At 34.6% G+C, this 18,623-nt stretch overlaps 1 protein-coding gene and 1 long non-coding RNA gene across 3 annotated transcripts; both read right to left on the bottom strand.

Annotated features, from left to right (window-relative positions):
- Positions 1-967: 967 nt before the first annotated feature.
- Positions 968-2,160, bottom strand: LOC140866736 (uncharacterized). 2 transcript variants are annotated; one of them, XR_012144967.1, is made up of 2 exons: positions 1,968-2,160; positions 968-1,311 (listed from the first exon to the last, which is right to left on the bottom strand). It is a non-coding gene; the product is annotated as an uncharacterized lncRNA (long non-coding RNA). The 2 variants fall into 2 exon arrangements; XR_012144968.1 differs by having other exon boundaries at positions 1,961-2,160.
- A 4,348-nt stretch (positions 2,161-6,508) lies between these two features.
- LOC140875727 (small ubiquitin-related modifier 1-like) lies at positions 6,509-7,900 on the bottom strand. Its single transcript, XM_073279503.1, has 2 exons — positions 7,862-7,900; positions 6,509-7,178 (listed from the first exon to the last, which is right to left on the bottom strand). Exon 2 carries the CDS (start codon positions 7,152-7,154, stop codon positions 6,705-6,707), a length of 450 nt encoding a protein of 149 aa, XP_073135604.1. The 5' UTR covers positions 7,155-7,178; positions 7,862-7,900; the 3' UTR covers positions 6,509-6,704.
- Positions 7,901-18,623: the final 10,723 nt, after the last annotated feature.

Below are 18,623 nucleotides of genomic sequence, written 5' to 3' on the forward strand. Positions count from 1 at the left end.
AAGTATTACTTTGAATGTTAAAAAATGTTACCTTTAATGTATGCCAATATGCCAATATGACATAAAAGTATTATTTTTTATATTAAAAGTATTAGTTTTTATTATAAAAGTATTAATATTTTACGCAAAATATTATTTCTAACGTGCGGTAATTAACATAAAAAATATTATTTTATATATGAAAAATATTATTTTTTTATCAAAAGAATTAGTTTTATGTGAAAAATATTACTTTAACGTGTGCTAACATGTATTATAATACATTATAAATAATACTTTTGATAGTAAAACAAACACTTTTAGCATAAAAACTATTACATTGACTTAAAAAGTAATATTTTTTTAATTTCAAATTTGAATATATTAGAATTAATACTTTTGATAGAAACATTAATACTTTTAACATAAAAACTAATACGTTTGACTTAAAAAATAATATTTTTAACTTAAAATGTGATGCTTTTTTTTGTCAAATTAGCATACGTTAAAAGTATTACTTTAAACATAAAAATCAATATTTTCTTATGTTTGCATACGTTAGAAGTAATACTTTTGAAAAAAAAACTAATAGTTTTGACTTAAAAAGTAATATTTAATACCATTTGCCAAAAAAATGTCAAATTAGCAAACATTAGAAGTAAATATGAATAATGAAATGAACTAAATATTGGCATTCCTAATCACCATTTAAGTAATTTAATTCGTTTAATTCACATGTTTGTATCAATGAAGAACAAATTAAAGGAAATGGAAATTACAAGGAAATGGAGACAATCAAGTTGTGATTTGTCATGCAAACACAGTTTTCTATGGATTTCTATTATACCAAAATGTGGCCCAAGACTGGCCCTTTTCCAATTTTCTCAACCTGAGAAGCAAATGCACAACCATCCCACAAAGGAATCCAAGTGCAACACTCTATCCCACAAGTGAAACCGCCGTGTAAATGAGCATTGATAGACATATTAGCAATCAAATTATTCAGTCATCCAAAATTAAATAAGATTTCAGGCAGACTAAAACACACAAACTTGGATGTTTCCCAATTACTACTGGGGGAAAGAGATCAAAACCATCATGAAAAAAAAACACAATATTAAATAAATCCAATGAAAAAAAAACACAATATTAAACAATGTCTACTAGGGGAAGGACACAACATCCTCGCCTACGGTACTGATTCCTCCTGAATATCTCTTGCATGCCTTGTCCACTGCATATGTGGCCGTGTTGATTAGCTACTGCTTTATGCTTCGCAGTCCAATCTGTTCGAATCCACCACAAGCATAACGGTGGAGGATCCAAGTTCCACTGATCCATTTGTTGGTCATGCACATATAATTATCCGGGAAGATAAAAGGACCGATATATCAAATAGGGCAGAGTACTCATGAGTCAAACAATTTAGAAATAAGAATAGATAGTGAAAAATAAGTCTCTCGCTTTGGTGTAGTTTCAAAAACAAGACTGAAAAGCTTAATTTACATATATTAAGCTCCTTCTTCGATTATGTTACTGCTTTGTTCAATGTTTCCTCTTTCTAATTCCTGAGCAGTAAATATTGTGTTTTTCATTCATTAACATCACTCACAGACTACTTGGGATCTCTAAAATCCAACTTTTTGACAGATGTATGTCCATGCATTCGGTAGAAGCACTACACACAGCACAATCAAAATTCAACACTAGAATAAAATTTTTCATCCCAACACAACACAAATTTCCTAATTAGCACCCGTACTTCTCATGCTACCCAAACACAGAAAAATACATGTACTATACAGATATTGCCAAACCAAACCAAACCAAACCAAAATCATGAGCCAAACGCCAAAAAAAACAGAAGAAAAAAAGAAAAGAGCTCCCAAATCAAGATATGATTACAAATACAGCTAAAAACCACAAAAAAAAAAAAGAAAAAACTGAAAAAGAAGCAGCGAAAACATAAAATGAAAAATACCCCTTACTCGTCCTCTGCTTGGGAGACGAAGAAGTTGAAGTTGGGTGTCTCAGGATGAAGAGAAATCAAAGTGATCTGCTTATTCTGCCGTGATTCTCAATTGATTTGCGAGAAGAGTTGGAAAAAAAGTTAGCTAGAGATTGAGAGAATAAGTGCGAAGATCGATCGAGCGATTGAGAATACAGAGAGGAGGGAGCGAATTATAGAATATGGGTCGTGGGTGAATTGCGAATTGGACCTGGTAATTTTTCAGTGTTCGATTGATCTGTATTGCGATAACACAGTCTCATAAGAGTGTTACTCTATAAAATTAAATATGTAGTGTATTTAACAAAAATTGGAATGTAAATTAATATCACTCCTCCTAAATTAATTCAAAATAACACAGCAAATTCCATACGGGCAGTCCCAAAAACCCATGTAATCTGATAGCAAAAAATTGCATTTTCGAAAATTTCTTCATTGGGAAAAAAATAAAAAGCATGACAGAATCTCAGCTTGCGGGAAATCCTCAATCAACCTCCAGATCTCAATTATTTCTTCACTTCAATTTATCAATGATATCTATCTATATCTATATTTTACTAAACCAAAAGATGAATAATTAAAATGTTCATTTCAAGATTGTGCTAGCCTAAATGCCTAATAGCTTTCGTGTTTTGAGTAAGATAAGGATTTTTCTATGCCATATATAGCTATAATGTATTTGGAATATTTCTATTCAGATGATCCATACAATTACATTATTTACACCTTCGTGATATATATATATTTCGGAAATTTCCTTTCCACTCTTAATTTGAGTTATAACAGTGCCAAAATATTCTTTTAACAAAAATCGTCATGAACAAGAATTATATAGAAAAATTCTAAATATTATCATGAACAATTTTATGTTATGACTCTAATGCGATGGGTAATAATAATCGTTTTATGACCTCACCCCTTAGAGGGATTACATATAGGGGACTGATCAGTTAGACACAATTAATGAGAGAGATTTCAGTGTCTGACCAAAATTATGTTATGTGATGTCAAATATGTTATGATGATGTTTATGTTATGCTATGTTGAGATATGAAATGTTTATATTTGAATTAATTCATGAGTTTTGAAATAATTATATATATATATATGTATATATTTTAGTATGATCGATCGGCCCCCACTTGCTGAGTGTTTCCTAAAACACTCACCCCCCTTACTTTTTCCCTTCCAGATGATGAAGATTATGATTTAGAGGAGCGGGAGAAAGATATGTTTTGGGGATGGGGATAGAGGAATATTAAGATTGAATTTTGGGATTTTTATTTTTGGGATTTTGCAGTAACATTTTGTTGTTAAGTTTTTAAACGCTTCCGCATATGCATGTTTTGTTATTTTGGAATTATCGAGTTGTAAAGACGATGTTTTGAAATTTATTTATGATAATAGACATATTTGGTTTATACTGTACTACGAGGCTGATTGTTTTATAATTTTTGTGAATTTGAAACAACGCCGGTGACACGTCACAGTCTCGGGGCGTGACATTGAATTGATTTGTATTTTCTTGATTAACTTGAAATTTACAATACATCTGGAGGACGACTATTCTGCCATATATCCGTGGCATCTCTTGTCCCATTGTTCAAAGGTTCGAGCACGATTCGAAGTCCGGGGGACTGATGACGTCCGATCCATGCAGAGCTTTGGAATGGGAGGCTTGCAATGTTAGGGTAATAGAATAGCTTTGGCTTACACCGAGTATGTGAAGGGCTCAACTCTTAGTGTGAAACTTTTGTAAGCTAAGGGCGTTTTTGGGTTGATGATAAAGAACGCTGTAAATTCAAATCATGTTGGAATGCTTAAATGAATATTTCTTTGTTTCCAAAGTTGATAGTGAATTTTTCTTTTTCTATTAACTAGTAAGTAGCATGTGCTACGCACGTGAACGACGTATTAATTTATTAAATATAATATAAAATAAATTTAAATTTATTTATATTTATAATAAAAATTAAATTATCAATAATTAATTTTTTAAATAATCTATAATTGTTTGATTTTTTTAGATGTATTAAGTTTTTAATAGTTGTTAAATGTCTTATACTTGAATCTAAAATATTATTTCTCTAATGACATTTTTTTACTTCTGTTCACAATTTTATACATAGAATAGATTAAATACGTACCAAATAAAATTTTTATTCTAATTATTTAATTCAAAATAAAATCCTTTTGCAGTATTAAAATAAGTTTTTACCCTTTTCAAAAAAATAATTTTTTATCATTTATTTAATAGTCCTCATAAGTAAATGAAATATTTTTTTATTTTTTAAAAAGTCTAAACTTTAACATTGTGTCTCTTGGTATTAAAATAAGAATGATTCACTTAGAAAATTCAAAAATAATTTATTTTTCAAAAAATAAATCCTAAAAAAATAACCAAATAAAATTCTTATTCTAATTATTTAATTCAAAATTAAATCATATACCAGTATTAAAATAAGTTTTTATCCTTGTCAAAAAAATAAGTTTTTATCATTTATTTAATAGTTCTCATAAGTAAATGAAATATTTTTTTTATTTTCGAAGAAGTCTAAACTTAAAAATTGTGTCTCTTGGTATTAAAATAAGAATGATTCACTTAGAAAATTCAAAAATAATTTTTTTTCCTCATGTTTTCTTTATAATAACTTTAGAAATATGATAAAAATCAATTAAAATATAATGTTGTAATCAATGATTCAAAAAAATAAATGCACCACTTTAAAGAATAAGCAACACATTGATTTTCTACAATTTGAATATCCCAAATTTGACCCTAATTTTTACACCATTTTTTCCACACAATGCTCATGATTGATACACATAATTCATACTTTTTGGGCATATAGTAAATACACAATAAAAACTTTACCCACCATTCATACTTTTATAGTAGAAATAGATTAGATCTTAAAATCTATAATTTTATCTTAGGAACTCACCAAAAGTCCTCAGATACCAATCATTAATGGGTTCATGCAGAGGCAGAAAAACTCACCAAAAGTTTTTGGATACTAACCATATTACAAATACAAGCTAATTCATATATACTTGCTATATAAGCACCAATCTGGTGCAGCATTGAATGTATGATATATATCACCATCCTAGCTCCAGCCCCAGCTGCTCTGGGGTTTGCTCTTTCTGGATATGGATGTCGGTAAATAGGAACGGAAAGGTGTCGAAATCCAAACATTGATGCACACAGTAAAGATAGTGTTTGCAAACTTTAAAAATAAATGATTATGAATTTTAAAAATAGAGGTTGCAGACACTCCCTAAGTATTCATAATGTGCGCTTCACTTGATCCAGAGAAGCACTTCATGCTGAAATTTGTTCAAAATTACAGATAAAAGATAGAAGAGAAAAGAAAGAATGGCAGAAGTAAAAGACAACAGTAAAAAAGAGCAAAGTTAAATTTATGCCCAAGCCGGTGTGTCTGTTCCGGTTTTCGCTATCTATTTACAAGCTATTCTATTATTATTATTATTATTATTTGATATTCTGTTTCTTTAAATTCATAGTTGTCTATTTCAATTTAAGGGTTACGACTAAATCAAGAGTTGCGATGGCTATCCTCTGATCAAAAAGTTGTGCTGAAAAGGTGTTCCAATATCTATAAATAATGGAGAACACTTTGAAATTAACAAAATATAATATTAAAGAACAAAAGCCTACAATTCTCAGATTTCAGAAGAATACATCTTCATGTTTTGTAGTATTCTTTGATATTGCTATACAAAGAATACGCATGGTTTGGAAAATCCATGACACTATTCGCTTTTGAGAAACTGATAGCAATCTTATAGTGGGCGCAGATATCACTCAAGCGCAACTAAGCATTTTCGTAGTTCAAACCAATACCCTATTATATAACGTTACTTGTTTCATTTTCATTTCCTACGGTAGAGTTTTCCCAACAATCTTAAGCGATATTTGTATGCAATGGAGAGGGAAACTGCCCTGGCTACGATTAAGTTGATGAATCAAGACATGGTCAAACTGGATAGGTTTGACAGTATGAATTTCATGTGATGGTAATGATGATTTTCTATATTCTTGATCCAAATTTGGAAGACATTCCGGCTCTTGTGTGAAATTTTTGGTGTTGCTGAAGTATTTTATGGACTGGATGGTGTAAATTCGCGAACTGATGTTTTTTGACAAGAAATATATAAATGAACAACTTATCCAAACACAATCAATTTCAAAATATTTAAATGTAAGCAAGCAGCTAGAAGACTGACAGAGTTCGATGTTGTTAATGTTTGGAGCAGCTGCTTTTTGGCCCTTCTAAAATAGTGTTTGGAAGATCTTTTAAGAAGAAATTCTAATCTTTTTCTTTGTAAAATTTCAAAATTTTATGAATGAAAAGATAAGAAGTACGGCTTTCTAAAAGGTCTCACAAAGACTTCATAAATAAAAAACGTCCCCTGTTTTACATTTCCTATCTAAGTTAACTTTTAGATTAATGGAACTTAAGTTGTTAACGGTGGTGTAGAGAATAGTGCAAACAATCAAGTAAAATTCATGGATTAGTTTCATTAAAAAAAAAAAGATATGCATTCTAGTCGAAGTTCTTAATGCTTTTATCTTCTGATGCAACTACTTTCTTGAAGATAATGGAAAGAATACACGATCAAAACAAAAGGAAATATCACCTTTGGAACCATGGCATAAGCTAAATATCATCTGGCGACCAAGATCGATGAATTAGCAAAACCTCTGGCTAAGCAATGAGTATATCTCATCACCTTCCTTCATAGCCAGCTCGTCTGGAGTTTGCTCTTTACGGAGACGGCGACCATTAAAGTGGAAGATTAAAGAGTCCTCATGCACAGATTGTTGTTCACAATAGAGATCCACAAGTTTCTTCAGTGGTTCACTTCTCTTGATCCTGAAAAACTCTCTGTTTCCATCCCGGCCTCGCACGATGAGAGTGATGCACCCACAGCCCGATGGAGGATTGGTTTCTGCATTTCTTTTCTTCACCGCAGATATCTCATCAGCTTCCTCCATTTCCAGCTCCATTGGAGTTTGCTCACCACTGGATCTGTTGATCCTGAAAAACACCTCGTCCCCATCCCGCAGGCCCTGGACTGTCACAGTGATATGCCCACCGCCCGACAGAGGGCCGGTTTTGGTTTCATCGTTCAACATCATTAATTCCACACTCAGCCTTGCCTTCTGCTCCGCTTCAAAGTTAAGTAATGAGAGTGAACATGGTATAAATATATATATATATATATATATATATATATATATATATAACTTTGCTTCATGCATGTTCATACAGTGTAAATTCGGTTTCAGGATGTTCCTTTAAACAAGAGGGCTCTCCATTATACTTGGTATGAGGAATGAATCGTTTTCATTGCGGTAAAAGCGTGAGATCGAGAGAAGAGAATCAGATGGATTCATGGCAGGAGAGTACAAATGGTAAATATATTTTGGGATTAAGTTTCCAATTTAAGAGAACCTACTATTCATGTACACAAATCACAGATGATTAATCCAGACCACATCATGAAACAAGATCCAAAATACTCATCGGAAAATTCTTCAACAGTCAAAATAAGGGTTTAGTACATGGCGGGTAATGTGTATGCATTCATGTGAACCACTGATTTTAACCAATCATAAGCCGTCACGTCACCCGCAAGGCACTATCCTGCGGTAGTGCCTTGCGGGTAGCATTTACTCAAACCAAAATAAGACACAGTTTCACCCTATGATTACGATATCGGAACACAATTTACGAACCTCAACCAAAACCAATAAAACAAGATAAAACACACACACACACGAACAAAAGATGAAGCATTTTGGTCCCAAAAATAATAATGAAACATCAATTCACAGTTACATACCTGAAGATTAATTTTCAAGCGCAGCAGACTGAAAGCCAATATTGAAAGGAAAAGAGAGCGATACGAATATATATATATATATATATATATATATATATATCAGATGGGCACCCACTGCCAATGGTTGGGATATATGGGCTCAAGTAAATCTGGGCCGTTTAATATGTCCCATCCTTTTTCAAAGTGGATTAATTGGATTTGACGCTAGGAGTGTAAAAAATAGCCTAATTTATCAACCTCGTAAAGTGGATTCCAAAAATATGGCGTTAAGGGTACCCCGGCCCTAAACTTATTCATCCAATTTCAACATGTTATCCACAATGTCACATCATTGAAACTTCAACATTTTAAAAAACATAATTTTTACAATTTATTTCCACAATCATAAACCCAAAAAAAAACTTTTTAATGGGTCCCGTCAATCATTTTAATACACATTATTCATTTTTTATTTATTATCTATATTTAAATTTAAATTTTGATTTTTATAATATAATAAAAATTTTGGTCTTAAATAATGTTAAATACGTTAATAATTTAATTAATTAATATTCAATATTTTTTTTAATTAATAAATCTACAATTAAACTTTAATAACTATTAAAAATTTCTTGTATACGTAAGTTACATAAATTCACATCTAAAATTCGATGTTATTATATATGATAGAATCGGTTACAAGTGTAGAAAGGGGGAGAGGTGAATACACTTATAAACAAACTAGTGTAAAATGATTGAACTCGATCGGTTTTGTGACTTAATTCTAAGCTTATTTTGATGTCTAATGTATTTTGACAAACAAGAGTATGTACGAAAATATGCCAAATTACATATTTGAACACTGAGTAAGTATCAGTTTAGGTTATGTGATTATAGTGGGTAAATTGAAATAATGCAAGCAAATGTTTATGGATGTTCGGAGATTTCAAAAACTCCTACGTCACGCCTTCTTCCACCTCGGAAGAATATCACTAGAATACTTTGAATTTTACAAGCAATTTGCAAAATCCCGATCCAGTTTAGGAATCGGACACTGCCTAAACAAGAACTCCTAGTACAAAAACTCAGTTTCGGTCCTAGACTGATAATGGAACAAAGATGAATACAACTCGAAATCTTTAGCACAAGATTGATCCTTCAATAATCTGAATAAGACTTAGGCGTTTGTGCTTCGAGTTCCTTGATCGATTCTTAAGTGTATATGACTTTGAATGCTCTCGTAGTGAGCAATGTATGCAGAAACTTCAGCGTGCAAGAGAGAGCTCCTTTGATTGATCAAGATCTCTATTTATATCCTTGGATTGTTAACGGTCATAATTTCAAATTGAATCTTCAGATAAAGTTTTGAATTATTCCCGTTGGATTTGTCACTATCAACAACAAATTCTGGAGCCGACATTTGCCCTTTGCATCGCGACACTACCTTTTGCAGGACATGTCAGAGTACGAAAGAACTTATCCAAAAGCGGAAAGTTAGTAAACTGATGAAGTTGGTTTAGCTAGGTAAACTGATGAAGTCAGTTTAGCGTCTTCGGCCAGTTTGAGCGAAGCAGTTTAGCGCGAGACAGTTTAGCTCCATAATTCAGTTTAGAGCTTCTTGGTTGCTCGATTAGTTTATCCTTCTTCATAATTGTAAATACCAAAACTTAATTTCCCAGCAATTTCCCCCTTTTTGGTGTTTATCAAAACTTTGAGATATTTAAGTGGTAAACTGATATTCAATATAAACTAATATTTGTAAAAGATATCCAATTTCAAGTTCATACAAATCTTCCCCTTTTTGATAAATCAACAATAAAGAGATGAAGGTTTAGATACAAATGTATATAACATAAGAAGTTTTTGTAATAACACAAAGTGAGTTATCTTCGATCAGATGAAGGTCTTGGCAATGAAGAGATGCGAGATGGTAAATGAGTTGCTGATGTATGATGTCCGGATGCTTGGGCTTCGTACTGAACTCGCAAGATATTCTGAGAGAGACTTGTTAAGTTGATGATTTGCTTGGAAAGTCCTTGAAAATTTGAGTAAACTGATGTGTGCAGGGATTGAACAAATCCGTTCAAGTTGTCAACTTTTGTCTCGAGGGAATGATAAGAGTGATTTAGTAGAGACAATGAACTGTTCACGTGACTGGAATCCAATAAAACTTTGTCCAGTAGTGCAAGTTTTTCTTGGAGTTTGATCAGTTATGCACTTATTGACTGTCTCAGAAAGAAGCGTTGCTGCTTGTTTCTCGTTGATTGTCCTTGAGAGAAGTAACATCTTTGGACATATTGTACACTGAAGTTCCGAGTTCAGAAATCAGCTCATACCATTCAGCTTCTTGACCTGTTTTTGAGGATGGAATGTTTTTACCACTGGAGAAAAGATCAGTCTGTAGAATATGGAGAAAATCTATTTTTTGTCCTTTAGGAGGAGATTGAGGTTCAGTTGAGGCCATCGCAGTTTTCTCTTTTCCTTTGCATTGATGAGATAAATATTCAGGAGTAGAGTGAACAATCATTGCAAGATTTTGAGACGAAGTCTCAATTTCAATGGCTTTTTCATCAAGAGATAAATCTCTGCTGTTGTGTGGAATTGGTAATTCTTTTTCTGGTTCTGTGAGCTTCTCATTAGTGGCAATAAGAGGTGTGGCTAGTAATACATAAGTTGTACTGGATGACTGAGCTCCTTCCTCCTTAGTTGAGCTTGATGGAACAGGAATGTCAGTAATGGGAGGTGAATTCTCCAGAGGCACTGAGTGTTGCTCTGATTTTGTGAGTGCTGGCTCAGTAGGAATTGGAGGAGGTAAATCTTTCATTAGAGGAGTTTACTGTTCTGCAGATTCAATAGTAGACAAAGTTGATGTCTCATCCTCATTTACCGGAGTGGAATGAGGTAGTGCTTCCAAAAGGGTAGGTTGAGGTTCTTCAAGTTCCCCTTGATGAGTGATGGAAGAAACAACTTCTTCAATAGATGTGTCGGGTAAGAGAGGAAGTTGTTGTTTGCCATCTTCAATGTGAGAAATCACTTCATCAATATTCATTAAGTGTAGTTCAGGTAGGGCAGTTTCAGCACCTGAGTTGTGAAGTTTTTGCTCAATTGATGTATTTGTTGTATTTGGAGCAACTGAAGCTTCTTTTTGAAGCTCTTCAAACACCTGATCAACTGTATGGTTTGAAGATTCAGTAGAGGTATGACTCTTCTTGCTTTTCTTGTGTTTGGATTTAGACCTTGAGTGAGATTTGTGTTTCTTCCAAAAAAAAGGTTTTGGGATCTCCAAAGTTTTATCAGTTTCCCAAAACTTAACTCCCATTTGCACATTGATGAGATCATGTTGAAGTTGAGTAAAAATAGATCTATCTTCATAAGAAGTTCTGGCACGGGGATCATAATTTTGTTGAAATTCAACAACAGTTTGACTGAGTTTCTTGATTCTCATTAGGTCGTAGAAGTATTGTCTCTTGTCCAATGCTTCTTGAATATTGGCAGTCTTGACTACTCTCAACACAATTTCTTCAAGTTTAACAAACTTATGCAGTGCATTCTTCTTAGTCAGATGTCTAGCCAGGGTAGAAGTCCTGTATTTATGCCAAATATCAAATATTTCATCAGTATGTCTTTCAGCATATTCAAGTACTTCGTCCATGGTCAGGTCTATCTGAAGTTGAATTGCATTTGATGGTCTGTCAGGCTCTGAAGAAGAAGCAATTTGAGAGCTGCCTGTTTCCAAGTCCAGTCTTGAGTGAGTGTACTCAACTATTTGTTTGGAGGATAAACCACCTGAGGGTCTAGCAAGAGGCAAAACCACCAAAGGTGAGATAGATTGAAGGGAGGCGCGTTGAACTTTAACACTTTCTGCTTAATATTCTGGTGCAGGGATTTCTTGAGAAGGTCTTAGACTCTGAATTGGTTCAACTGCTTCATCAAGAGAGTGAGTTTCTTCAGTAGAGGCCACATCCACCGGTGTGGGAATCACAGAGATGATCAGTTAAGTGGGAGATTTAGTAACCTTTGTGATAGGATTGAATACGGTGTGTAGAAGGGGGGGGGGGGGTGAATACACACTATTAAAACATTTTGAGCTAAAATAGCTCGGTTTTTTAAATATTGAGCACCGATGAATTAAATCGAGTTTGGTTTTCAAACCAAGCGGAAGACACTCGAAATAATCCTTCGTAGAAACTAATTTAACATTTTGTAAATCATTTTAAAATTATGTAAGTTGATAGATGAAAACAGTTTAGTTGAAGCATTTTATCAAACACTTTGAATGCAACATTTAGGTATTTTATCAAACACATAAAATGCTTCAACAATGCAATCCAAAATAGTAGCAATGAATAAATGCAAGAAATACAGAGACACAGATTTGTTTATGAATTTTCGAAGATTTCAACAACTCCTACGTCACCCCTTCTTCCACCTCGGAAGGATAACACAAGAAGACTTTGATTTATACAAGTATTTTGCACAAACCAAATCCAGTTTAGGACTTAGACACTTCCTAAACAATAATTCCTAGTATAACACTTTAGTTTCAGTCCTAGACTGATAGTATAACAGAATGAATACAACTCGAAATCCTTAGCACAAAAATTGACCCTTCAATGATCTGTGTAATGCTTTGAACGTCTGTGCTTCGAGTTCCTTGATCGAATCTTGAGCGTAAAGAGCTTTTAGTGTTCTCGTAAGAATGACAAAGTTTTCAGTGCGTCGGGGGTTTTTCTGATGTTGATCAAGATATCTATTTATACCTTTTGGATTGCCAACGGTCATAAGTTCAAATTGTCCTTCAGATAAGATTTGAATTATTCCCGTTGGATTTGTCACTATCATCAACGATTTCTGGAGCCGACATTCCCTTAGTATCGCGGCACTACCTTCTGCAGGGATGTCAGAGTACGGATGATCTTATCCAGAAATAGCACGGTGGTAAACTGTTGTGGATAAACTGATGCAGTCAGTTTAGCAGGGGTAAACTGATGGATTCAGTTTAGCGAGGTAAACTGATTTGAATTCCTTGAGCCAGTTTGAGCGCGGTTGTTTGTTGATTCAGTTTAGCGATTCAGTTTAGCAAAGTAAACTGTATCCCTTAGTCATGTGGTCGTCGATAGTGACGTCATATTTTCCGAATATCAGTTTAGCCCTTTTGTGGTTGCTCAATTAGTTTGGCTTTTTTTTGTAAATACCAAAACTAAATTTCTCAATAATTTCCCCTTTTTTGGTGTTTATCAAAACATTGCAATTTATTATGATAAACTGATATACATTGTCATCTTGATAAACTGATATTCATTGTCATGCAAAGTCAGTTTCAATCACGATCTTAGAACTCTTCCCCCTTTTTTATAAACTGAAAAGTACAGATCCGGAAGGAGAGATACAAGATTAGATAACATAATAATCTTGATGTGATAAAAGATAAACTATCTTCGATCGAAAGAGGATCTGTGAAATGATGTACTACGAGATTGTTGATGAGCTGCTGAGGTATTACGTTGTAGAGCTTGAGCTTCATGTTGAGTTCGCAAGATATTCTGAGATAAGCTTGCCAAAGTGTTGAGTTGCCGAGAAATTCCTTGAAAATTTGATTGAACTGATGTGTGAAAAGATTGAACAAATCCATTCAAGTTGTCAACTTTTGTCTCCAAAGACTGATGAGAGTTTTGCAGTTGAGACAGTGAGCTAGTCAGTTGATTTGAATCTACTAGGATTTTATCCAATAGTGCAAGCTTTTCTTGAAGTTTACCGAGCTCAGCATTCATTGATTGTCTTAGAAAAGAGATGTTGCTGGTGGTTGTTTGTTAATTTTCTTTGAGACTAGTGACAGTCTTGGATATGGCATAGACTGAGTTTTCAATCTAAGAAAGTGCTTGATACCAATCATCATCAGTCGTGGAAGTGGGAGATGGGAGTCCTTTGTTAGTGAATGAGAGATTTTCTTTGGTAAAATCTTGCTTTTGTCCTTTAGGAGGTGATGGAGGTGCAGCTGCGATCATTTCAACCTTTTCTTTCCCTTTGTCCTGATGAGTTGAGGATTCAGGAACTGTATGAACAATCATTGCTAGAGTTTGAGATAAAGTCTCAGTCTCAATAGCTTTGTCATGAGGAGATGAATCATTGATGATTTGTACATGTGGTGATGATTCATGTACTGGTTCTTGCAGCTTTTTATCTTCAAGAAGAATTGGTGTGACTAATGAATCATCAGTTGAATTGGTTGTCCGAAGTGATTCTTCATCACTAGGCTTGGTTGGAGCAGGTGTGTCATCAAGTTGAGATGGGATTTCCAACGTTTGAGAGACTTCCTTTGATTCTGTTAGAACTTGTTCGGTGGGAATTGAGAAAGATGACTCAACTACTTGAGACAAGAATGGTTCTGTGATTTCCTTCTGAGAAAAGATGAGTGTCTCGTCTGTGTGGTCAAGAATTTGAGATGATGGTACTTCCATAGTGATCGGTTGAGGTTCTTGAAGTTCCTCTTGGGAAGACATTGGAGGCACAACTGCTTCCATAGATGGTGCTGTTAGCAAAGGAGTTGGATGATCTTCAGCTTCAATATGAGAGATGACTTCATCAACGTTCATTAGTTGAAGCTCGGGTAGAGCATTTTCAGTGCCTGAGGTATGCAACTGCTGCTCAATGGATGTATCTGTTGTATTGGGGGCAACTGAAGTTTCTCTTTGAAGTTATTCAAACACCCGATCAATTGAATGATTGGAGGATTCAGTGAAAGTATGTGGGGACCTCGGGTTGCTAATATTATCTTAGGGCAAATAATGATTAATAACACAATTAATCAAGTATTTAAAAAAAATACTCAAACCAAATAAAAAAAAATTAAATCTTGAACCACGCTCGATCGGTTAAATCCTACCGATCGAGCGAGCTGGAAATCTCATCTCTCGGGTCTGAGCATATTTTGGCCTCGCTCGATCGGTAAAATCCTACCGATCGAGCGAGCAAGAAAAATTAAGTTTCTGCTCAATAAAAACAGGCCTCGCTCGATCGGTGAAATTCAACCGATCGAGCGGCCTCTCTGCTTAGAAAAACAGCAGAAATTATTTTGCTGTCAAAGCTGAAAATCCAATCCCAAAATCATGCAAAACCAACTCAAAACATGATTTATCAATTCTGGAACATGCATATATACATATATGAAGTCTCAAATAGCAATCCATGTGATTATTACATCAAACGAATAGTGACAAAGGCATTAAAACCATAAGCTACACAAAGCGTACTTCAAGTCATAATTCTTCTACAAGTTTGATGCTAGTCCAACTATCATACATCAGCTAAAACCCGGGTCCTCACTTGCTAAATCTCGCTCCCGAGCTATCAGTGTCGTTGTTTACTAGCTCCTGCCCCCTCTGTTGCCATGCACACAGACAAAACAAAACAACAGCCGGATAAACTCCGGTGAGAAATCATTCCCAGTATAATCGACATTTATAAAGCGTTAAATAAATCATATCGAATCTATTCATAATCGACTCAACAATAGAGTAAATAACGCATATATCGATTAAGAATTGATTCATGTAACGTCGTTGCCGTCAAGATTCGTAAACGATCTTGACATGGATATCCATCTATCGTAGTCATTCTTGACTCGAAAATAAGGTCGCCTCAGACATTGGCATAGAATCAATTCAATATCATATCATATCATATCATCATCATATCAACTCAACTCAAAGATCCACTACCTGTGATGGATCGACAACATCATATAAAATCAAAGCAATAAACAAGTATGTGATTTTGGCGGGACAACTCAAGAAGCTTCATTCTCGAGTATCAAATCCCTGACTTGCGATGTCGTCTTATACCTTCTCGTTCTTTTCAATTATCTAGCTTCAAATCTGAAATATAACAATAAGAACAAGTAGATCAAACTCTATTCAACATCATCGATCAAAACTTCATTCAATCTTCATAATCAAATCACTTCAAACCTCGACTTCTTCTTCTTTGGTTCGAAATCAAAGTTCTTGAGTCGTTAGCCTTCCAAACTAATAAGAAATGGAAGAATATGAATGCTAAAACATCAAAAACATCTCGAAGCACATCTCGACTCAATCATCGGCTATCAAAACAGTCTCAAAACATAACCCAATAACGTGGCGATTGAAAATCGGGAACCGGCATAATATCGAAACCATTCTATCTATCATATACAAATCATCAGCAGTATATCAGCAATAAACCAACATTTTAGAGGATATATATATCGAGCTACATGCTGGAAATCATATCGAATACATAACAATAACCGTTCGTTGTGCCGATGTCGATACGATACGATACCACAACTCATCTCAAAACATGCATACATAAACAAATTCTGATCTGTAGCTCATCTCAATCTTCAAACATGCTGGAAAAGTAATAAAACTTACACCTAATCAAAGCCTTCGTCACAAGGATTCCAGAACACTTTTCAGAATCAAAATCGGACGATCAGATCAAAAGTTACGGGGTTTTGAAAATCGGATCAGCAAAGAGAAAGGAAGGTCTCGGCTCTTTGTTCTGAAAACTCTGAATGAAATATGCTTATCACACGTAAGATAGCTGACTATTCAAGGCAAATCAGATATATTCAATCCAAATTGCATTTTAGTCCTTCAACTCTTCATATTTTTCAATTCGGTCCTCGGCCCTCTTTTAATTCAATTTCAATCTTAAATAATTTAAGAATATTAGAATTTAAATTGAAACTCTAAATATTCCCAAATTAAATATACTCGGATTAAAATTAAATAAATTCAGATTAAATTAAATAATCCCGGGCCTTACATTTCTCCCCCACTAAGACATGAGTTCGTCCTCGAATTCATAAGCAGTCAAGATATGCGTTCTGTATACTCATAAGAATAAAGAATAACAGAAAACTGAATAAGAACTCACATCAGTGGAATAGGTAGGGAAATCTCTGTCTCATGTCTTCTTCAACTTCCCATGTCGCTTCTTCAACTCCGTGCCGACTCCATTGAATCTTCACCAATGGAATGGTCTTCGTTCGGAGTTGTTTATCCTTCCTATCAAGTATATGTATCGGCTGTTCAAAATAGCTAAGAGTTTCATCCAACTCAGCTTCATCAGGTTGCAAGATACGAGATTCATCAAGTTGATACTTGCGAAGAATCGAGACATGAAATACATCTTGGATACCAGATAAAGATGTAGGAAGAGCGAGTCGATAAACAAGATTTCCTATCTTCTCGAGTATATCATATGGCCCAAGAAATCGCGGAGATAACTTCCCTCTCTTGCCAAATCTGACTGTGCCCCTGAACGGTGAAATCTTCAAGAACACTCTATCTCCCTGTTCAAAAGATAATGGCCAACGTCGAACATTCGCATATCTGGCTTGTCTATGCTCCGCTGTTCTCATTCTCTGCTGAATCAACTTCACTTTCTCAGTCATCTGTCTGATCATATCCGGTCCCAACTTAGGCACCTCTGATACATCATCCCAATACAATGGCGATCGACATTTCTTCCCATACAATGCTTTAAATGGAGCCATCTCTATACTCGTTTGATAGCTGTTGTTATATGAAAACTCCACAAGTGGTATTGAATCTTTCCATGTAGTACAAAAATCAAGTACTACAGCTCTAAGCATATCCTCAAGAGTCTGAATAGTTCGTTCAGATTGTCCGTCAGTTTGAGGATGATAAGTAGTACTCAAATGTAAGCGCGTACCTAGAGCTTCCTATAGGCTATGCCAAAAATGCGAATTAAATCTAGGATCTCGATCCGATACAATCGAATTTGGCACACCATGCAGTCTTACCACTTCTCGAATATAGAGATCTGCCATTTGATCATGACGATAAGTCATTCGGTAGGGAATAAAACACGCAGATTTTGTCAACCTGTCAATGATCACCCAAACAGCATCGCATCCTCGGGATGATCGTGGCAATTTCGTCACAAAGTCCATGAAAATGTGGTCCCATTTCCATTCAGGAATAGATAAACTCTGCAACAAGCCACCTGGTTTCTTCCTCTCAGCCTTCACCTGTTGGAAATTCAGACATTTTGATACAAATTCAGTCACATCAGACTTCATTTGTTTCCACCAGTACTGATTCTTCAAATCATTGTACATTTTCCTGCCTCCAGGGTGAATGCTGAATCTACTGCTATGAGCTTCTTTCAATATTTGCTGTTTCAAATCAACCACATCTGGAACAACAATTCGGTTATTCACATACAATACATCATCATCACTAACCTTATACTCAGACTGATGTCCTGATCTGATCATTTCAATCAACCTCTGAACATTCAAATCAGATTTTTGTGCTTCTTGATTCGAATCAAAAGTTCTGGCTCAGCACTGATAGCATATACTCTCATCGGTCTCCTATCTGTCTCAAATATATATCAAGAAATACAGCAATCTTCAATCAAATTAGATACACCTATAGTAGACAAGGATAAAGCACATACCTTCCTACTTAGGGCATCTCTGCTGCATTTGACTTTCCTGGATAATATTTGATTTCACAATCGAAATCTTTCAATAAATCGAGCCATCTTCTTTGTCTCATGTTTAGCTCAGATTGTGAAAACAGATACTTCAAATCTTGTGATCAGAATATATCTCAAACTTTTCACCGTACAAATAATGTCGCCAGATTTTCAATGCAAAGATGATCGCTGCCAATTCAAGATCATGAATTGGATATCTAACTTCATGTGGTTTCAGTTGTCGAGAAGCATAAGCGACAACATGTCCTCTCTGCATCAAAACACATCC

The sequence above is a fragment of the Henckelia pumila genome, chromosome 1, assembly GCF_033568475.1.
Source record: "Henckelia pumila isolate YLH828 chromosome 1, ASM3356847v2, whole genome shotgun sequence".
Lineage (NCBI taxonomy): Eukaryota > Viridiplantae > Streptophyta > Magnoliopsida > Lamiales > Gesneriaceae > Henckelia > Henckelia pumila.